At 42.9% G+C, this 22,885-nt stretch overlaps 2 protein-coding genes across 2 annotated transcripts in view; one reads left to right on the top strand and one right to left on the bottom strand.

Moving 5' to 3' along the window:
• Nucleotides 1–22,885, top strand: part of LOC125086296 (olfactory receptor 10J3-like) — a 152,008-nt gene that overhangs the window by 84,065 nt on the left and 45,058 nt on the right.
• On the bottom strand, nt 19,477–20,406 carry LOC125086300 (olfactory receptor 10J1-like). The gene has a single exon (XM_047705524.1). It carries the CDS (start codon nt 20,404–20,406, stop codon nt 19,477–19,479), a length of 930 nt encoding a protein of 309 aa, XP_047561480.1.

Below are 22,885 nucleotides of genomic sequence, written 5' to 3' on the forward strand. Positions count from 1 at the left end.
GTGTATTAGCCTGTAGTTGGAGGCCTGTCTGCAGAATTACATACTGTGTCTTGCCTGGACTGGGGGTGGAAGGGGGGAAGGAGGGTGTGTGCTTCCTGACTGTGATAACGTGACTCTGCTATGCATTGGTTTTCAGTAGTACAACTTTACTGTTCTTCATCAGCATGGCATTACTATTCCAAACAGTCCTTGCCCAGGAAGACAAAAGTTGTGAGCTATATTGTTCTTCTTATGAACATTCACAAGAAAAAACTCAGGTCAGTGACCATCAAACTCTTCAGCTTTTTAATAGCTTTTAAATGACTATTAACTCTCTAAGGCACAGGAAACACTTCCCTCAAAAGTCTCACTTGGTTGAGCCTACAAATCCTAAAGTGTTATATCATGGTACTCACCCAGTCCTAATTAAAACCCCTGAATTGAAAACCTGATCATATACCTCACCCCAAAACATCAGGAATAGCCTTACTTTTCACTCCCCTCTAGTTGATACTAGTACTCTGTCAAGGTCATACTCTCCTTTATCAAGATAGGAATAAAGTCAGCTTTGTTTATCAACAGGTTATTTTGGTGATATTTTCAGAGTCAGCATTCTAAAAGGGACAGGAAGGAAGTTGAAGGCAGACTAATATTTATTTATTTATTAAATTTTTATTTTTTAAATTTCTCTTCAGTGCTCCAGAATTCATTATTTACGTACCAAACCCAGTGCTCCATACAATAAGTGCCCTCCATAATACCCACCACCAGGCTCACCCGACACCCCCACCCCCTCCCCTCCAGGACCCTCAGTTTGTTTCTCAGAGTCCACAGCCCCTCATGGTTCATCTCTCCCTCCAATTTCTCCCAACTCCCTTCTCCTCTCCTTCTCCCAGTGTCTTCTGTGTTATTCCTTATGCTCCACAAGTAAGCGAAACCATATGATAATTGACTTTCTCTGCTTGACTTATTTCACTCAGCATCATCTCTTCCAGTCCCGTCCATGTTGCTACAAAAGTTGGGTATTCATCCTTTCTGATGGAGGCATAATACTCCATAGTGTATATGGACCACATCTTCCTTATCCATTTGTCTGTTGAAGGGCATCTTGGTTTTTTCCATAGTTTGGCAACTGTGGCCATTGCTGCTATGAACATTGGGGAACAGATGGCCCTTCTTTTTACTACATCTGTATCTTTGGGGTAAATACCCAGTAGTGCAATTGCAGGGTCATAGGGAAGCTCTATTTTTAATTTCTTAAGGAATCTCCACACTGTTTTCCAAAGTGGCTGCACCAACTTGCATTCTTAATATTTAACTAGAGCCTATTTTAGTTTTTGTACAGTGTTGTGTGATTACCTATTCAACAAAAACCATTGGAAGAAGGGATGAATGAGTACTAAGGGGCTCAGTAGAAGACTTCAGGAAAGAATGTAAAAAACCCAGATGTAAGTCCTTTGTCATTCCAATTTGTAGAGTCAGAGAAGGCGCAACCAACTGAGAAAAAGCATCTGTGATCAAATGAGTTAAGAAACAGAATTCTTTAAATTTCTTAGATAGAAGCAGGGTCATTTGTGAAAGAAAGGGGAAGAGGAGGGGTGCCTTTTATGTTTGCATGTGTGATTCAGTTCCATGAATTCTAGAACAGCTGGGAGCAAGATGCACGTGAACTTTAATGCCCCTGGATTAAGCTCATTGTTCCTAGAAAAGTGGAGTCTGTCTTCGGAAAGGAGGAGAGGCTCCAGTTCTACCAGTCCAGCATGACGGGGTAGAGCCGCCTTGCCACACTGGCGTACCATTGCCGCCCCAGTAAACCCAGTGGTCTGGACTCCATCTGGAGCGGGAGGGAGTTCAGGAGAGAAGGCGTAGAGGGGAGCCAGAGATGGAACTGGAAACCCAACACAGTGTCACCTTCTCCGAAGACATTTGTTCATGTCTTCTTCCTTCAGTATCTCCGTGGCCAATCTGCCTCCCAAAATGTTATGAGAAACGTTGATCTATGCATCTAAGAGGCCCCCCTTCCCCTCTCCCCAAGGAAGGGTAAATACAAAGACAGCCCATGTAGATACATTATAAACTGTTGATAGACAAAGACAAGGAAAAATCATGAAATCAGCAAGAAATAAATGACTCCTCACACACAAGGGAACTGAACAGTTAATGGGTTGACACGTTTTAAATGGCTGGAGAAAAAGAAAATAGTTATCAATGTTTGTTCCTTTGCAAGCATTGTTTTAAAAGAGATGTTTAAGTACCCAAACAGAAACATGACTTTGGGGGAGGGGGAAAGAGATGTGAACAAATTGGAGCCCCGGGTTGTCTGTTGGAAGGAGGATCCCAGCTGCCTCTTCAGTATAGCCGTCAGCTTTCGGAGAGGAAGGCCCAAGGGCTTGAGATTAAGAATTCCATATTTGGCAAAACTACCATTCAAAAACGAAGGTGAAAGAGACCCTGGGTGTGGTGCATCAACAGTGAATCTTGAAACACTGGGGAAAAAAAGAAAAAAAGACACATTCCCAGGAAATCAAAGCCCTGAGAGTGATTGTTGACAGCAAACCTGCCTTACAAGGGTGTGGAAGGAGGTTCTCCAGGCTGAAAGGGAGGGATGCTGGACAGCACCTCTGGGTTCTGCTGGAATAAGGGCACCAGTAAAAAGAATTACAGAAAACGCTCTACAAATATATGGTTTTGTTTAGAAGCATTTTGATACCAAAAGTGATCATCTATTTCTGCTTTTCCAACGATGAAAACATTACACACTAACAGATCACAAAAGTAACACGTGGGCTCTTGAGAATTTTGAGTTTTTTCCTCTACCATTGGTACCTGGATTATTAAAGGAAGCACCTTTTCTAAACGTACTTTGGCTCCTCTTGTCTTTCCACCTTCCCGTTGCCCTGTTCTGTCACTAGACTAAGCTGTTCATTCCGATCTGCATATTTTCTGCCAGTCATACAGCATTTTCAGCCTTGAGCTCTGTCGTCAATCTCGTGCACGAGGGACCCGTTGCTTCACCACAGGTCCTGAGCCTCACGTGGCTTTTTCCAGCCAGAAGAGATCATATGAATCCTATAAAACAGGCCAAATCCTGTGACCCTGTTGACATGGCCAGAGTCTGGTATCAATCTCATCTTGTTAAAAATCTTTCCCCAGTTTCTGCTCTCGACAGAGTCCTAGACACGTGGAGATAGACATGTGGGTGAAGGCAATTTGATTGGAATTGGTAGAAAGTATCCACTGAAGAAAACTTGGAGCTTACCCCCACTCATCCCTAGAAGTTCTATCTGAACGATATATTACAACTATAATCAGTGTTTTTTTAAAGACTTTGTTTTTTAATTTTTTAATTTTAATTTTTTTTATTGACATATAACATATTTGTTTCAGGGGCACAGGTCTTACACTTTGTCTTTTTAGAGATGATTTAGGTTGGCAGCAAACTTGAGAGGAAGGCACAGCATAGTCTGCATACCCTTTGTTCCCACACAGGTGCATCTGCCTCATTACCTGTATCCACCTCAGAACTGGTACATCTGTTTCAACTGATGAACCTGGGTTAAAATGTCATCACCCACAGTCCCCAGGTCACGTCCGGGTTCAGCCTTGGTACTGGGCGTTGTGTAGGTTTGGACGAATGTAAAATGATGCATGTCTGATAGATTATACAGATACTGTCCCTACCCTGAAAACCCTCTGTGCTCTGCCTGCTCTTCCCTCTCTCCTTCTCAACCCCTGGTCATCACTGATCTTTTTACTGTCTCTGTAGTTTTGCCAGTTCCAGAATATTATGTCCTAAGAATCATGCAATGCGTAGCCCTTAGAGTCATGGCTTTCGCTGCATAACATGCTTTTAAGTTTCTCCCGTGTCTTTTCATGGCTTGAGAGCTTTTGTTAGTATTCAACAATGTTCCATAATCTGAATAGACCACAGTTTCTTTTACCATTCCCCTAGCGAAGTCATCTCGGCTGTGTCTCCGTCTCGACAATTGTCAGTAAAGCTGTTATAAATGTGCACACGCAGGTTTTGTGTGAACAGAGCTTCCAGGTTCTCTGGGTAAATACCAAGGAGCGCGGTTGCTGGATCCTATGGTGAGAGCATGTTTCATTTTGTAGGAACTGCTCACTGCCTTCCCACCTGGCCATACCATTTTGCACTGCCAGCCGCCGCGAGTGAGTGTTCCTCTTGCTTCACATCCTCCCCAGCGCTGGGTACCCTAGGGGTCTGGATTTTGGCCACTCGGGTAGGTAGTGGTGTCTCGTTTTAATTTGCGTTTCTCTGATAGCATATGTGGAGCACCTTTTCATAGGATCATTTATCATCTATGTATCAACATCATTGAGGTCTGCTAAGGTCCTTGATCAATTTTTTTTAATTTTTAATTTTTTATTAACATATAATGTATTATTAGCTCCAGGGGTACAGGGCTGTGAATCGCCAGGTTTACACACTTCACAGCACTCAACATAGCACATACCCTCCCCAATGTCCATAACCCCACCACCCTCTCCTACCTCCCTCCCCACGGGCAACCCTCAGTCTGTTTTTTGAGATTAAGAGTCTCTTATGGTTTGTCTCCCTCCCAATCCCATCTTGTTTCATTTTTTCCTTCCCGACCTCCCAAACCCCCAACTTTGCCTCTCAACTACCTCATATCAGGGAGATCATATGATAATTGTCTTTCTTTGATTGACTTACTTCACTCAGCACAATACCCTCTAGTTCCACCCACGTCGTCACAAATGGCAAGATTTCATTTCTTTTGATGGTGGCATCGTATGGTCTTTGATCCATTTTTAAAATCAGATTGTTTTCTCATTGTCGAGTGAGAAACTTGTTCATTTATTTTGGATAAATGAGATGTGTCTTAGATGAATATTTTCTCCCAATCTGTGGCTTATGTTTTTCTTCTCTCGCCATCTCTCACAGAGCAGAGGTTTTTATCTGTTACTGATGGTGCCCTTGATGTTGTATCTGAATAACCATCACTGTACCTAAGGTCAGTGAAGTTTTCTTCCCTGTTGTCTTTTAGGAGTTTTAGAGTTTTGCATTTTTCACTTAGTTCTGTGATCCATTTTGAGCTCATTTTTTGAAGGGTGTAAGGTCTGTGTCTAGATTCATTTTTTTAATGGTGATATTCAATAGTTCTAGCGCCATTTGTTGAAAAGATTGTCTTTGCTCTATTGTATTTCTTTTACTCCTTCATTAATGATCTATTGACAGTGTTGTTTTTTTTTTTTTTAAGATTTGAGGTATTTGCCAGAGAGAGACACACAGTGAGAGAGGGAACACAAACAGGGGAGAGGAAGAAGCAGGCTTCCTGCTGAGCAGGGAGCCTGATGTGGGGCTCGACCCCAGGACCCTAGGATCATTATCTGAGCCGAAGGCAGACACTTAACGGCTGAGCCACCCAGGTGCCCCAAGTTGACAGTTTCTATGAAGGACTATTTCTGGGCTTTCTTTTCTTTTCCACTGATCCATGTGTCCATTCTTTCGCCAATACCATACTGTCTTGATTACGGTAAGTCCTGGAGTTGGGTAATATCACTTCTCTGACTTTGTACTTCTCTTTAGATATTGTGGATCTTTTGCCTCTCCAAATAAATTTAGAGTAAGTCTGTTGATATCCACAAAAGAACGTTTTAGGATTTTGTTTGGGATTGTGTTGGATAGACAAATCCACTTGGGAAGAACTGATGGCATGACAACATTGAGTCTGCCTGTCTGTGAGTGCATAATATCTCTCCATTTATTTAGTTCTTTATTTTCATTCATTGCAGCTTTTGTAGTTTTCCTCACGTGGTTCTTGCCTATATATATATATTTTTAAGATTTTATTTATTTATTTGATAGAGAGAGATCACAAGCAGGCAGAGAGGGAGGAGGAAGCAGGCTTCCTGCTAAGCAGAGAGCCCGATGCGGGGCTCGATCCCAGGACCCCGGGATCATGACCTGAGCTGAAGGAAGAGGCTTTAACCCACCGAGCCACCCAGGTGCCCCTTGCCTATATTTTGATAGACTTATACCTAAATATTGCATTTTTGTGGGGTGTTAACATAAATTATATTCTTTTTAATTTCAAATTGTACTTGCTCATTGCTGGTATAAGAAAGCAATTGACTTTTGTGTATCAACCTTGTGTCCTACAACCTTGCTATTGTTTACTGGTTCCAATAGTTACTTGATTCTTTTGAATTTTCAACATGGACAGCTGTGACCAAATTCCAACAAAATTTTGATTTGGACAATCAGAGAAACTCCAAACAAATAAAAGATTTATTTCTTCCTCCCCAATCTATATACATTTTATTTCCTCTTATTGTCTTACGGCATTAGTTAGGAATTCCAGTACCATGTTGAAAAGATGTGGTGAGACAGGACATCCTTATCTTGTACCTGCTATTTATTAGTGGGAAAGCTTCTAGATTCTATTATGGTTACCTATATAGAGTTTTTTGGTTTGTTTTTGTATATTCTTGCTCAAGTGGAGGATATTTCCCCCTATTCCTAGTTTACTGAGAGTTTTTATCACAAATGGATGTTGACTTTGTCAAATACTTTTTCTGTGTCTATTGATAAGCTCTTGTAATTTTTCTTAGCCTGTTGATGTGAACTTTATTAATTGATTTTCAAATGTTGAACCAGAATTGCATACCTGCGATAATTCCCACTTGGTTGTGATGTATAATTCTTTTTATACATTACTGGATTCAATTTGCTAATATTTTGTTGAGGGATTTTGAATTTATGTTCATAAGACATGTTAGCTTTTAGTGTTTTTCTTTGTAATGTCTTTGTCTGGTTTGGGTATTAGGATAATGGTGGCCTCTTTGGATAAATTAGAAAGTATTTCCTATGCTTCTATTCTCTAACAGGGATGGAAAAGAGTTGGTGTAAATTCTTCCTTAAATACTTTGTAGAATTTACCAGTGAACCCATTTGGGCCTGGTGCTTTCTGACTTTATATTATCTTCTTTCTTGTTAAATAAATTATTTTAACATTTCTTGGAAGACAGATTGAAAAACAATCTGAAGGGTTTGAAGAGGTGGGGGGGAGGTTGGGGGAACCAGTTGGTGGGTATTAGAGAGGGCATGGACTGCATGGAGCACTGGGTGTGGTACAAAAACAATGAATACTGTTATGCTGAAAATAAATTAAAAAAATGATTAAAAAAATAAAATAAAAATGGCAATCCACACAATAAGGTCAATAACATTGTTATGAAAAATAACCACACCCAAAAAATTTTAGGAGAGTGACACTTGTTTACGTTTTTGCTGTTTCTAGTGTTTCGCTTCGTAGAAAGGAAACCTGCATTTTCATGTGTGCTTCTGCACATGATCTGACACCATCTCACATATCATGTAGCTTCTGAAAAACTGTGTCTCAGGAGAGAATGAGTGGAAAAAGTGAAGAACATCAGTTTTGTCACGAAAATAGTTCTGACCTAAGAGACCCTCGGAAAGAGATCCCAGAGCACTCTGGGCACACCTGAGCCATGCACGGGCCCTCATCTCTGGGCATCTGCCAGCCTTACCTGACCTCATGGACCATGCTGGTTTTAGAATCAGAGAAATGGGCACGGGGAAGCATCACTCCTGGGGGGGTGGTTAGCAAAGGAACCAATGAGGAGGTCCCAGCCTTTCTTCTCTGGGAGCATTTTTTGGTCCATTGAAGGGGCATCAGAAAGCGTGTTTAGAGGGTTCCTGGGTGGCTCAGTCAGTTAAGCATTTGCCTTCAGCTCAGGTCATGATCTCTGGGTGCTGGAATCCAGCCCCACCTAGGAATCCCTGCTCAGCAAGGAACCTGCGTCTCCCTCTCCCTCTGCCTGCAGCTCCCCCTGCCTGTGGGCTCTCATTCTCAGTCTTTCTCTGTCAGATAAATAAAATCTTTAAAAAATAAATAAATAAAAGCAATCCTGGGCCAGAGTGGGGAGAAATGAGACAGAGAGCCGAGGTCAGGAGGATCGTCACCCCTTGGTGCTGGGTATGTGGGTGAAAGGCAACCTTCCCAAAACTTGTTTTCCTGTTGATCTTGTCTTATTCCTGACCCCGACCAGCAAATCAGAGTCTGTTGTGCTTCATAGCACCGGGTGAAATTGAAGGGCAACCCTTTCTTTGGATTGTTAACATCAAACCAGGAGAGAAACAACTGATGGATGTTTTTTGTTTGTTTGTTTTTTGCTTTTGTTTTTTCTAGTAGTTGGCTCCGAGTGCACTGGAGTTCAGAGCCAGGAAGTACAGTTAAAAACAAAAAAAAATCTAATGAGAACTTCATGTTTGCATGTTTCTAAGTGCTATCTATTCCATCATGGTCCTTTCTGGGTCATGTGCCAAATTGGTCTCTGTATGCATCTGTTTTGGGATTCTGCTCTATGGATCTGTTTTGGCTATTTTGTGCCAATTTTGTGCTGTTTTAATTAATATAGATTTATGATGTGTCTTGGTATCTGCTAGATCAAGTAAAAACTGATTGTAACTTTTTTCTGAAATAGCCTTATCTATTTTAGCACATTACTAAATATAAGCCCCACGAAAGCAGGGAGGTGGTTTATCATTTTGATTGTTGAACCCCAGCAACTTTAATAAAAGTGACATAGTGTAAGTACTCAGTAAATATCTGTTAAATAAAGGAATGAACTTACACTTCTGAACTAATTTTAGAATTTGTCTGTCAGTGTGTACGCAGCATCTGACTGGGCTTTGTATCGGGATTGCACTGAATTTGTAGATTGATTTGGGAAGAATCGACACCTTTGCATCCTTGAATCTTCTCATCAATGAATATGGCCTCACTTATGCGGTGCTCCCTTTCTGTTCTTCAGTAAAGGGGCATAATATTCTCCAGAAGGATCTCATATAAAAATAACCATTTACAGTAATAACACCTTACAAAAGCATAACAAAAATACACAACGGCTTCATTGAGATGGCATTCAGAATGTGAAATGCACCCTTTTAAAGTATGCGATTCAGTGGTTTTTGCCAAAATCAGAGTTGTACAACCATCACCACGAATTTCAGCACATTTTCATCACCCCCATGGACACCCTGTAGCCCTTAGTGGCCACTCTTCCTTTCTCCGCTCCCCTGACCACTCACTGATGGAGTTTCTATTTATGGATTTGCCTCTTCTGCACATCTTCTATAAATGGGATCATACAATACGTGACTTGTGATTAGCTTCTTGGACTTAGCACACTGTAAGCTTCACCTATGCTGTAGCCTGTATCAATATTTTATTCCTTTTTATGGCCAAATAATATTCTAACATATTGATATACTGTATTTATGTCTCCGGTCACCAGTTGATGGAAATTGGTTTCCAGTTTTTAGCTGTCGTGAAGATAATGCTATTATGAACATCAGTCTGTAATTTTTTGTGTGGGCACATTTTTCATTTCTTTTGGGCTATGCCTCAGAGTGGAATTGTTGCTGGATTCCATCTTGTTGAGGATTTTAGTACCTACTACATCAGGAATATTGTTCTATAGCTTTTCTTTTTTTGTGTGTGATGCCATTGTCTGGGTTTAGTATCAAAATACTGACCTCATAGAGTGAGTTGGAAAGCATTTCCTCCTCCTTTCTGTTCTAGAAGAATCTGTGAAGGATTGATATTTGATGTTTTGTAGACTTCATCAGTGAAGCTACATGGTTCTGGGCTATTCTTTGAGGGAATTCCGTTCATCACTGATGCGAGCTGTGCTTATTGTAGGTCTATTCAGATGTTCTACTCCTTAAGTCAGTTTGGCTGGTTTGTGACTTTCTGGGAATTGGTCCATTTCATCTAGGTCACCTAACTTGTTGGCACACAGCTGTTCATAGTATTCCTTTATGGGTTTTTATTTCTGTAAGATCAATGGTGAGTGTGTGTGTGGTATATGTATATATAAAAGGAAGTGATTCTCTACTCCATCCCTCCCTACCCTTTCTTTTTCTCTAGAGGTTACCTGTATTTGGGGTCTTCAGAAAAACTGAACCAATTGAATGTATATGTCTGTCTTATTTATAAACATACATAAAATATACATATATATGCTTATATGTATGTATGCATACATATGTATACATATATACATTTATAATATAGTATATATTTGTATCTGTATATTACATATATATATATATTTATGTCTCTGTGTGTCTGAGAGCAAGAGAGGGAGGGAGAGAGACGAAGGGTTATTTTCTCAAGCTGGCTCCCACAATTATAGAGGTTGGCAAGTCCCAAGGCTATAAGGTGACCCAAGAGGCTGGGGCCCAGGGCAGAGCATGTGCAATAACACAAGTCTGAAGGCCACCGGCTGCTGAGTTCCTTCCTGCTCTTGCTAGGTCACTCTTTGGCTCTCTTCATGGCTTCAACTGGCCCACCCACATTACAGAGGAAATCTCTACTCAACATGATCGATTAATTGATTTTTCAGCTTGATTTTTTAAAATTTGTTTAAAATCCATTAATTACCATATAGTATATTATTAGTTTCAGAGGTAGAGTTCAGTGATTCATCAGTTGTGTATAACGCCCAGTGCTTATCACAGCATGTGTCCTCCTTAATGCCTGCCCATCCCCACTTACTCCAGCCCTCCACCACTCACCTCCCCTCCAACAACCCTCAGTTTGTTTCTTAGTGTTAAGAGTCTCTCATGGTTTGTCTCCTTTTCGGATTTTCTGATTTCAACTTATTTTTTTTCTTCTCTTATCTGTTCATCTGTTTTGTCTCTTAAATTCCACATGCGAGTGAAATCAAATGATAACTGTCTTTCTCTGATTTAAACTGCTTAGCCTAATACCCTCTAGTTCCATCCACGTCATTGAAAAGAGCAAGATATCATTCTTTCTGATGACTGAGTAATATTCTATTGTGTGTGTGTATACACATATATATGTGTATATATGTATGTGTGTGTGTATGTATGTGTATGTGTGATATATATATATCACATCTTCCTTATCTATTTATCTCTTGATTACATCTCATCCCTTTTCATATTTTCATATCCCACCAATTTAAATGTCAGTCGCCACTAAAAACACTCTCACGGAAACATCCAGATTGATTGCTGACAGAAGTTCTGGTCAACATGACCCAGCCAAGTTGACACATAATATTAACCATCACACTATTTTCAATAACTTTACCTGTTCTCATCTTTAGTTCCTAACTCACACACTTCCCTCTTTCCTCTTTCTCAAAATATGTGTATGTTCTAACTTTGGTTGTCATTGTTTCCTGTTTCAGTAATAATGGGTACATGAATGTTCACAGCCAATCTGCGTCATACACTATAATTACGTATCTCTTGAACAAGAAAGTTAAGCATTTTTTTCCCTCTCTCTGGTCCATAATGTCAAGCAACTGTTAATTTTCCTGCCTTTTTCTTTTCATGGATCGAGTTATCTGAGAACTCTCTGACTTTTTCTGGTTTTGCTCAGTGGCTCCTTAGCTAATGGACGGGCTATGGATGTGACACTTCAGTTCCAACCTGGCATCCCCTTCCTTCTCTCCTCTTCCAGATCCACTATCTCCTGGATTGTTTGTCTTTCTTCATGGTGTACACCCTTCTTTTAATTTTAATTAAATGTGTGGGCACATTTTTCATTTCTTTCGGACTTATGCCTCAAAGTGGAATTGTTGCTGGATTCCATCTTGTTGAGGATTTTAGTACCTAGTACATCAGGAATATTGGTCTATAGCTTTTCCTTTTTTTTTTTTTTTTTTTTTTTGTGTGATGCCATTGTCTGGGCTTAGTATCAAGATAATGCTGACCTCATAGAGTGAGCTGGAAAGCATTTCCTCCTCCTTTCTGTTCTAGAAGAGTCTGTGACTCTTCCTGAGTCACGGACTCAGGCTGTTTTAATGGCTTCCTGAGAAAGAAGATAGGGGCAAAATGTTGAGATTTTACATGTTGGAAAAAGTTATTTTACACTCACACTTGCTTGATAATTTGTTGAGTTTACAATTCTTGTTTGGACAGCGAAAATTAATGATGGGGAAGCCTCACAAAAATGGATTTGAGATGTTTGGGCAGGGGTGTGGTCAGCCCTAGCACTCCTCATTGACTTCAGACCAGGCAGGAAGGAGAAGGACTTGACGTTGAAAATGGATACCATCTCCTACTCCAGCAGGAGGAGGAGGAAACGCTGCTCATCCCCACAGGAAATGGCTCAGCCAATGAGAAGTCACCACCCTCGGACCTTCCAGTTTCTTCCAAAGGACTTCTAGTTCAGAACAGCCCTCCCAACTCCCCCGTTTTCTCCTTAAAGAAGGTGCCTCTCCTTTGTTCCCAGACTTGTCTGTGGTTGTGCTGCAGCTCCTTTGTTCTGGGTTATAATTCTCTCTTACTTCCAAATAAACCCATCTTTTGCTGGTAAAATAACTGGTAGTTTCTATTTTTAAGGTGAACAGGACTAATTTTTCCTTAAACATTTGAAGCCATTATGTCCTTGTCTTCCAGCTTCTTGTATCAAGTACAAGGCCATTTTGATTCTTGATCCAGTCATAGCTTATTACTACCTCTGTGTGTTTTTTTTTTTTTTAATCTTGAAGTTGGTAAGGTCGTCTTGTTAACATGGTTTTTAGAAACTTCATAAAGATACATTTTGTGTTGTGACTGCTTTGGTCACAAAAAAGAGAGACCATTGGGAGACCATTCGTTTGGAAGCTCATGTCCTTCGGCTCTTTGAAGTCCTCTTTTACTATTTCTTTGAAAGTTTAACCCTTTCTACTTATTTTTGAAGTCTGACTAGTCAAATATTAAACATCTTCTATTTATTTTCAGTCTTCTTTTGTGAGCCCCTGAGTTCACTCCTATTTGTCATTTTGTTCTGCTATTCAAGACATTTCATCAAATTTCTCCGCAACTCTCCTATTTAATTTTTTATTTCAGGTAATGTATTTTTAATCTGTAAAGCTCTTTTTGCTTCTCAGTACATGCCTTTTATACAGAACTGCTTTTATTTCACCAATACTGTATCTCGTCACGTCCTTCTGAAATTGTTGAATATACATCTTCAGAAAGACTTTGATCTACCCCATGCACTGTATCTGATTCTACCATGTTCTTTTGTTACCTGTTTTTTAGATGGTGTCTGTTTTCATCTTATTCCCAAATGCTTGGGTATCCCTGTCAGTCCATTTGTAACATGACTAATGCACTAACAAGCTCTTTGGAAACTGTGTGTGTGTGTGTGCGCGCGCGCACACACATGTGTGTGAGAGAAGGGCTGAGGTGTGTTCAGTGGTGGGCTTTACCTATAAGGGTGATAAAGCTGAGAAATGTGGTGAAGCTGGCTTTCTTAAAGGAAGCTTACTTTTTCAATATAAGACCTGGAACTTTCCATACATGTTGGGTTTTGTTCATGGAATGCTAAGTTCCCCAGGAAACGGTCTTCAGTGTCCTGAGTGGGAGCTGTAAGCCTTATCATCAGTCTCCCGTAAGCATTGCTGATGTTCCTTTACCTCTTCTTCACCTTCTAAAAGAATTACTGTAGCACACCTCCCCGTGCTACCTCCCCTCTGTAAGTGTCCCTGGAAAGTCACCCCCTCCAGCCTTCTGTGCAAGCAGGGGAGAGGCTCCGGCTGGATAGTATCTCTTAAACGTTTTCAGTGGTATTTTCCAATTTTTAGAATATGTGCTGCCGAAGTGAGCACTCAGTGGTGTTTTCCTAAAGCAATCATAACTCTTAGGTTCAGGAAGACTTGCTATTTCCCTTTCCTGAGCACTTCTGGCATTCCAGGTGAGAATTCGGTGTCTCTGGTGTGTGTGCTGTGTTGCAGGCCTTGTATGCCTGTGGTCTTTGTGCTAAGTCCCATGCAAGACCATAACCATGTATGAATCTGCTTTTCGGATTCCACAGTTTTGCTGCACACACCTGTTGTCATCTCCCCATTTCTTTTGCTGTGGAGGTGAGCCTGTTCTGAACTGAAGTTTAGTAGGGTTTTAGGGAAAAGCCACCAATAATTCATCTGTAAAATCTGTGTTTGACTCACATTCTCTCTACCTTTCAATTATACTTTTTTAAAGATGATTTTATTTTTTAAGAATTATTTTAGGGAGAGAGTAGTGGTGGAGGGGCAGAAAGAGAGAGAGAGAGAAACAAACTGTTGAGCATGGAACTCAACGCAGGACTTGATCCCATGACCCTGAGATCAGGACCTGAGCCAAAACCAAGAGTCGATGGCACCCAGGTGCCTTTCTACTCTTTAATTATACTTAACAGAATTCCTGTCACTTTGTTTTAAATAATGACTAGTATTAGCCAGTATGTATAGCTTCACAGTGAACAAGAGAAGTGAGTTTAATTTGCTTTTAATTCTTTTACTTAAAAAAAATTACTACTTTTTAGCTCAAGGCTTCTGGTTCCTATTTGCTTCATCATGTATTTCTGTCCTGTTTCCCCTGCTCTGTTACGGGCGGACCCCTGTGTTGCCGCTGTGCCCCGCTCTCCAGGGAACGCTTCTGTCTGAAAACCACCAGCACTTTTCTGCTACCACCTGCCTGGGGAGGGCTGCTGCTTCTGGGCCACTACCTCCTGTTTCCTTCTCTTGGCATTTCCTGTCGTTTGGGTTCTCCTCCACCTCTGGCATGAGGTAACTTTCCTGACCCGACTGCTCTTCTGACTCCCTCTGCCTCTGAGTTCCCTTATCCAGTTGGTCACACTTGTTCTGTGTCTCTAGGTCATGCTGTGTCATTTGGAGCCCACTAAAATTTCATTTCCGTTTTGAAGCCCTGGCTATGGGATCCTACTTTAAAAATGTTTCCTTTCTAGTGTTTGATAGAGGTGGGACTGGGGTGTGTGGAGGAGAAATGCTCTGTGCTCTCATTGTGCCATAGTGACCCTTGGAGAAACAGAGGTTCCACTTTTTTCTTTATAATTTTCTGAAGCTTTTTTCAAAGAGTGTTGCTTTTGTAATCAGAAAAATGCCAATTAACATACCACTGTTTCAGAATAAAAGAAGACAAAAATAGGTGGCCTCCTTCACAGATGCTCATTCCAGCCTGTGTGGGGGCCACCCACGTATGCAATGGCCCCTTATGGTGTCCAGATCTGCCCGGGTTATCCTAACTCTAGAGGGCTGCCCCAGGAGCACGTCAAAGTTTGACTTGCTTTTGGTATTTAGTCAGAATCCTCTATTTTGTTACTACTTTGGTCTTTAGTCTTTGCAAAGTTGGTAGCTAAAAATCTTGTAAGCCATTTTGGGGGGCCACTCTGAGCTTGTAGGTCAACAGTGATCACACGCTAGCACAATGGTTACCTCCAATCAGGTTGACAGCATCAGGAATCTGGACAAAGCAAGCCATTGGCTTTTTAACAAATATTCAAATATGCATTTTCAAATATGGTTAATTATCCCGTGGTTTTAGACTGCAACATCTTTATATGGTTTGCATGTTAAAATTCAATCAGTTGAGGTGTACATTATATTTATTCCTGCAGAAGTAAAGTACAAGAACAATTGATGGGTGAGAACTCTTAATTTGGGGGACACATTTAAGAGTTTTAAACAGGAAAATCATCTTTTATATAAATATCGAGAGTGTGTGTTGCTTTTTGGTTTTAGAAAGCATGTTATATGTTGTATAGCCAATAAATACTTATAAAATTTAAATGGACAAAGCAGAATAATGAAAATTAGGTATCAGAATTCTAATCCTTGTAAAACTGGTATTCTGTATTCATAATTTTAAATAAAACAATTGTGAAACACTATTTTTAGCTTTTTAATTCTTTTTAAGTCCTGAATTTACAGCATGATTTTAATTTTGCCACCACAGTCGTATATGATAGTCTTCAGGTTAAATCATTTGTAATCCATATTTAATGAAGAGTATGAATAAAAAGAAAGTGTTAGAGAAAAACAAGGTATTTCCTTCAAGATAATTTTGCTTCTCTGCCAGTGTGTTTCTCATGTGAGAAGTGAGCCACCCACCGGATGTCCCGGACGTGTGACCACGGTGGCAGCCCAGCAACTACCGTGAAGAGTAAGCATCCCTCGTCTGAGGTGTCCCATGTTTAAATACAAACACCGAATGCTCAATAATATAATTCCATTGTTGTCAAGTTCTTACATAAGATTTCAATCCCAGCAGCACAGAAATGTAGACTGATGGTATTGGACTTCGACATGAACTTTAGCTGAGTATTTTAACTTTTCTCTATTGAGTATTTGTTCAAAGTATGTTGTAGCTGCCCCTCTGTTCATTAGCATTATTTGACTAAAATGAATTGGAACAGACTAGGGGAGCCTGGGTCGCTCAGTCGGTTGAGCGTCCGATTCTTGGTTTTGGCTCAGATAAGCTCTCAGGGTCCTGGGATCGAGCCACGTATCAGGTGCTTAGCGTGGATTAGGGTTGGGATTCTTTCCCTCTCCTTCCCCGTCCCCCTCTGCTCCTCCCCCTGTGTGTGTACACATTCTCTCTCGCTGTCTCGCTCATAAAATAAAAAAAAAAAGACGAATGAAAAACATCAGAATGCATTGCAAGTAGTAAGGATAAATACTGTTCTGTGAATTCTTTGTTCCATTTGCAGATTTATGAATGCACACTGGGTTATGCTAGAACATGCGTTTCTCACTGAGGGTCATGGGTCATGGTGAAGAATTTGAAATCCACTGAACTAGGAGGAGGGAAGGTGCTTGGTGTGGAGTATGAGGGTAGGCACTTAGTGCTGGAATTGCTAACAAAAGATAGTGGTTCAAAGTTTGGGGATTTTTTTTTTTTTTTTTTGCAAGGAACTGCAAATAATGTGACTTGAGTGCAATAGGGTTTAGGACTTAAGTGTATGTGGGAGAAAGGTAGGAGTCAAAAATTGGTGAAATAATATAAAATGGCCGGGAGAAATTGGAAAGGTAGGGATATAAGCATCATAATGGTAATATGCTATCTTAACACTTTTTGGTGGTTATTATGGCAATTTCTATCTACTGTGTTTATTCTAGTGTAGTTGATTCTTAGGACAGTCAGACAGGAGACACAGAGCAGGTCCTCATAACCCTGTTTTGTAGAGAAGGAAAGATTCCATTACTTCCTCGGGGATCTGCATCGGGGAGGGGGTAATGGTATGTGTTAAATTCAAACATCTTATGATCTTGTGCTCTTAACAAAAGAGGCTGGTTGAGGAGTGAAGGGCAGTGCCCTGGGTCTGGGGAAACGAGGTATAACACAGGCTTTCTGGTGCAGGGCACTCCCCGAGCCACTCTCTAAGACTCAGTGTGTCTGGGGAGTGTCCAGGAACGAGGACTCCCCTCCTCATCCTCCACAGTGTGGGAGGAGAGAGACTCCTGAGCCAGGTGTAGAAATAGGAGAGACAGCAGGAAGACACAAGCACGGCGTCCCCAAAGTCTCCGGGGCAGTGGCCGCCTCAGGCTGACGAGGTTGAACCCTGGGCTGGGTGGATTACGCTGGAAGTTGATGGAGATGATTTTGCTGTTTTCCTACCCTAATACAAATAAATATTTGTTTCGTCATTTACAAAGGATATTCCGACCTATCGTCTCACGTTTGTCATAAACCGTGGGTATGTTTTATAGATGAGGAAACTGAGTCTAAGGGAAGCTAAATAATTCATTCAGATGTAGATCTCCAGTGAGAGGTTCAGCAGGACTCAAACCAGAGTCTTGCTCTTTCCGTGCTTGTGCTCCATTCCTCTCACTCAGCCGACCTACAAAAACCACTAGCGTTTGCCGGAGCTAATTTGGCAGATAGAGTTATCTCTTGAGAAGGTCGAACAGGGCAGGATTTTTGAAGATGGTCTAAAAATGGAATTTTTATTTCCTTAGTAAAAGTGACTATTGGTAAATGCAGGGTACTTTTGAGTTCTTTTGGATTTCACCATAATTTTTTTTAAATTCATTTGAGATAGAATGAGTGTGGGGGGGGGCGTGGGAGAGAGAGAGCGCAAGCCAGGGGGTAGGGCAGAGGGAGAGGGAGAACCAGGCTCCACGCCTGATGCGGGGCTTGACACCAGGACTCTGGGATCACAGACTGAGCCAAAGGCAGATGCTTAACTGACTGAGCCACCCAGGTGCCCCACCATAAATTTCTTAAAAAAAAAAAAAAAAAAAAGCTTGTAGTTGAATCCATGTAAGAAGGAGCCATAATGAGCTATTTGTGAAGGATTTGGACACAGCCCTAGTTTTTAAAACAGATGTACAGAACACCACCTGAAGACCACATCAGTGGGTCCTGGTGAGACACAGTAGAGGGGCTGGAGCTGGGTGTCTGGCCATGCGTCCCTGCCCATCTCACAGGGGCGTCTGTGAAGCTACCAAGCAGAAGTTTGCCCTTAAGACATGTGCATGCGTGAGCGGGACGTGGTGGGGCATGAGGAAGCAAATGGAGGAACTCCTTCACCAGAAGGTTCATGGGAGAGCAGCTTTGGTCTGCGGTTTCTAAATGCATACCCTGCTGAGTGGTGGGAAGCGGTAGAATGGCCTGAGGACGGGAAGGGGAGGTGACTGGTCACTGGGTATGGTTCGGGTGGAGGGCTGTATGGAATGGAGGACATGCTGAGGACAGGAGTCCTGGGAGTGGAGGTGGCCAGTGACCCACGCATGTCCTGTTAATTCAGGGCCTCGGGTTCTTACATGGCGGTAGGATGGATGGACAATTAGAGCCTGTCTTGGGTGGTTTCTAAGTCGTCAGGTGGCTGTGCTGTCCTCACCATGCACAGCCTCCCATCCTTCTCCCATTCACCACTGCTGCGGTCCCCCTGCTGTACTCCCCTGCACTTGTTACTTTTTCCACTCCGTGAAAGCCTCTCCCATGGCAAGCCCATCTCTCCTCAGTGGGCGAGTCCCTCAGACTGTATCGCCACCAACCTCGTGGAGTCTCAGAATAGAAATGCCAGCATGATCTACCTAGTACTACAGCTTTAACTAGATCATCAGGGGATTTTAATCACTTTCTGAAAATGTTTCTCTGACATGATCACGGAAACAGATTTCTATTTTCCCTACAGTCAACCTGGAACGTAAGTGGAAAAGATCTGGAGCTCAAGCCTGGTGAGTTTTCCACGCACTCCCATGTCTGCTGTCCGTTGGCTTATGCTGTCCGGGATGCAGAGAGCTTGGATTGTCTGTGAAGGAATTACTTCGGCAAGGACTTAACCCTGTGTAAATGGGTGCAGGGAAACTCTGTGTCCAAAATGAGTGTTCAAGAACATATTTAAGATCTTAGCTGTATCCCAGAGCAGCTGCCCCCGGTTTATCCTTCCCTCTGTCCTGTTGTCATTCCACCCACACACCCCGCTCCCTCCCAGCAGTCCCTTCTCCTGTGTTGAAGTCCCACAGTGTCTGTGTTCATGTGTGAGGTGCAGGCTTGCCTAGACCCTGGGGAAATGTGCCCTTTCTCCAGTAGCTGAATCTTTGTACTTTTGTTCTCTTCTCACCCGCCCCCTGCTTCATAGGCTCCAGAGTTTTAGCTCTAGGGATTGTGGGCACTGCTCTGCTTTCCTGCTCCGGAGAATCTTATGGGATCCTCGTTGAAGCAGGCCCATCTCATCAGGAAGGCTTCCTTCCTGTGGCCCGGAGCAGAGCATCCTTGACCTCCTTGTTCCTTAGGGTGTACACCACAGGGTTCAACAGGGGGGTGATGACGGTGTACATCACCGAGATCAGCTGATCTTGATCCCTGGTGTTCTCGGACTTGGGCTTGAGGTAGGCAATGGAGGCACAGCCATAGTGGACAATGACTATCGTGAGATGGGAGGTGCAGGTGGCAAAGGCCTTCTTTCGGCCCTCGGATGATGCGATCTTGAGGATGCTGGAGATGATGAGGACATAGGAGATGAAGACCAGCCCCATGGGAACCAGGATCACCAGGACACTGATGATCAACGTCAAGATCTCATTGACCGTGGTGTCGATGCAGGAGAGCTTCATCACCGGTCGGATGTCGCAGAAGAAGTGGGCGACCTTTGTGGCACAGAAGGGTAACCTGAACACAGCCAGCACCTGTGTCATAGCTACGATGAGTCCAGTGCTGCAGGCTGCCCCCACCAACTGGAGGCACACCCCCTTGTTCATGAGGATCGTGTACCTCAAGGGGTTGCAGATGGCCACATAGCGGTCGTACCCCATGGCTGTGAGCAGGAAACAGTTGTTGATGGCCAAGGTGATAAAGAAGAACATCTGGGTGGCACAGCCAGCCAAGGAGATGGGCCGGCTCAGGCCCAGGAGGTTACAGAGCATCTTGGGTATAATGACAAGCGTGTACATGGTATCTGAGGCAGACAACATGCTCAGGAAGAAGTACATGGGTGTGTGGAGGTGACGGTCAGCACTAATGATGGTCACAATGATGATATTGCCAGTCAGGGTTAAAGTGTACAGTGTAAGGAACACCACAAACAGGGTGAGCTGGTGCTCATGGAAGCTGGAGAACCCCTGAAAAGTGAACTCGCCCACCCAGCTGTGGTTCTCTCTCTCCATTAAATCATAGGCCGAATCTAAGAAAGAAAAAAAAAAATCCTGTAAGGAACCTAAATGGGTGGTTTCTGTCAGGGAGGCTGGCGACTTCTTGTGGTTCCTTGGCCTCGGGTTTTGGCTTCTCTGTGTTCACATTCATGTTTGTTCCTTTTGGGAACAGAGAGTAAAACATTTTCTCGCTAAGAGAAAGAATGTGGCTTTTGGAGCCAAACGCTCTAAACTCCTACCGTCATGTGCTGACTTATCTTGAGTAAGGAATTAACATCTCTTAGACCAGCCACCCTGTCTCTGTATGAACGTAGTGATGATGGCATTATAGGGTTGTCATAGGAACACAACGCTTCAGCTTAAAACGTGGCTATTGGAATTCAACAAATGATCGGATACGTTCAGGTTTGTCTGCTCAGCTCTTGGGTCTGCAGGAACCGGCTCATTCCTGAGTGGCTAGGGGTTGGGTCGAGCGCCAGCCATGCGGTTGTCACACCACACTCCCATTCCAGTTCTCCAGCTCTGTCAGGCCTGTTCCTCCCAACCTCCACCCTACAGGCCTCTTCTAGACACCAGTCCTTTCTCAGAGTCACCCAAGCCCATGATGCACTATAGCATCCCATCCTCCCCCTTCCCCGCCCCTGGCATCCTCCTCCTTATGCAGGCAGCTAGCACCCAACTGCTTGCTGCCTCTTCTGTACTGACAGCACCTTACCACGTACTTGTGATTACAAAACGCATTCCTACCTGTTTAATGTCATTACCACCCGGTGGAGCGGGGAGAACCAGGATTACTGCCTGTCTTCGGATACAGAAACTCTTTCGGGAATAGCCTGGGGACAAAAATGGGCTTGAAACTAAGTCTTCCGATCCTGGGCCTGTTGTCCCTTCCCCTAACGAAAACTGCAATGTGGAGCTGCCCCCACCAGGGCTGGGCTGTATGGTCTCTGAGAACAGGGACCCCGGCGTGTCTGCCGCAGAGCAGGGCACAAGTACCTGCTGGAGAGTCCTTGCCGGTCATCACCAAGTGAGCTGCCCGCTAGGAAGCAGAGTGCTGGGGCACCACAGGGAGGCTTCCTTCCAAGAGGGGGAGGAGTGAGTGTTTTTAAACCCCGTGTCCCCTTCCCCGCTGTTTGTGCATGTGACAGCACCAGAACCGGGCTGAATTTTAACACTGACATTAGAACCCTAGAAGAAAGCATGACACCATTAACATCTTATTGGAAAACACGCCATAGTGCAGCTCTTCTAACAGACTTTACCCAATTACCAGCCAACATATAATTATGGAACAGGTTTGCTACAAAAAAAATTAAATTCAATAATAGGGGGTCTCCTGAAAAGTACCTTTTGTTAGAAGTGCAGCAAATCATCATGTTGCAGAATGATTTACTGGTGGGTAAACAGCAAAGGTAAGCTTTCTGAGCGCTTTTAAAATTAATCTGCTTTTCGGAAACACACCACTTTTAATAAAGGGAATCTCCAAAAAGGTATCAGGGAGGGGGATGGTTATGCTTCAGCTCTTCAGAGCATGTTGTGAAAGAAAATGCTCTAATGTTGCAAAACAAAAACAAAAACAAAAAAACCCCAAAACAAAAAACCAACAACTCATGTGCAGTTTCAGGGACCATTTCTTGACAAGGAAGGTGGTTTGGCGTTGAAGTGGGCACCACGGTAAGTAAGTGACCATCAGGCTGCTCCGTGAGGCTTTGTCAGCAGCGTCTCTGGATTATGACTTGTTTGTAGAATGTGAATCAGGAATCCTCGCTGATAAGTGGCAGAGCCCAATTCTGTATGAGTCAAGATACCCTTTAATCCTGGGGGGTCATGATTCCTTAGGGCTAGGAAGGCATCTTTGAAAGTGGCAAATCCAAGGCGGGAAAGAAGTATTCCTAGATGCCAGGACACTGTTCAGTTTAAGACTTTAATAACCATAGGGGCGCCTGGGTGGCTCAGTGGGTTAAGCCGCTGCCTTCGGCTCAGGTCATGATCCCAGGTCCTGGGTTCGAGCCCCACATCGGGCTTTCTGCTCAGCGGGGAGCCTGCTTCCTCCTCTCTCTCTGCCTGCCTCTCTGCCTACTTGTGATTTCTCTCTGTCAAATAAATAAATAAAATCTTTAAAAAAAAAAGACTTTAATAACCATAAAACCCATCTACGTGTGTTATTCCTTCTGTGGCCCTTTGTAAATCACTGAAGTCTTTTTTGAAATGTCACTTACTTTTCTTCCTGCAAATCTGTGGCTCGACAGAGAAGTGGAAGTAGAGGTCAGAGATGTGGCCCATGGGTCACAAGTATTCACAAATCATGGTCATGAAGAAAAGATCCCTGAATGCGGTCCTTCTACCTGCCCTCAGTCCAGGGACGGAGCTAGAGGGAAAGTCACAGGGGACTCCTGGAATACTAGATATTCTCTCCAGCTGGAGAAGGAGCTTTTAACACCCAAGAAAAGCTCTCTGAGGACCATCTTTCGTGGTTTCTGGATGCCCTTCCCTG

The sequence above is a fragment of the Lutra lutra genome, chromosome 15 (genome assembly GCF_902655055.1).
Source record: "Lutra lutra chromosome 15, mLutLut1.2, whole genome shotgun sequence".
Classification (NCBI taxonomy): Eukaryota; Metazoa; Chordata; class Mammalia; order Carnivora; family Mustelidae; genus Lutra; species Lutra lutra.

What these genes read in the sequence shown, in the direction of transcription:
- LOC125086300 (XM_047705524.1), bottom strand. Translation starts at nt 20,406, where the DNA reads ATGGAGAGAGAGAACCACAGCTGGGTGGGCGAGTTCACTTTTCAGGGG.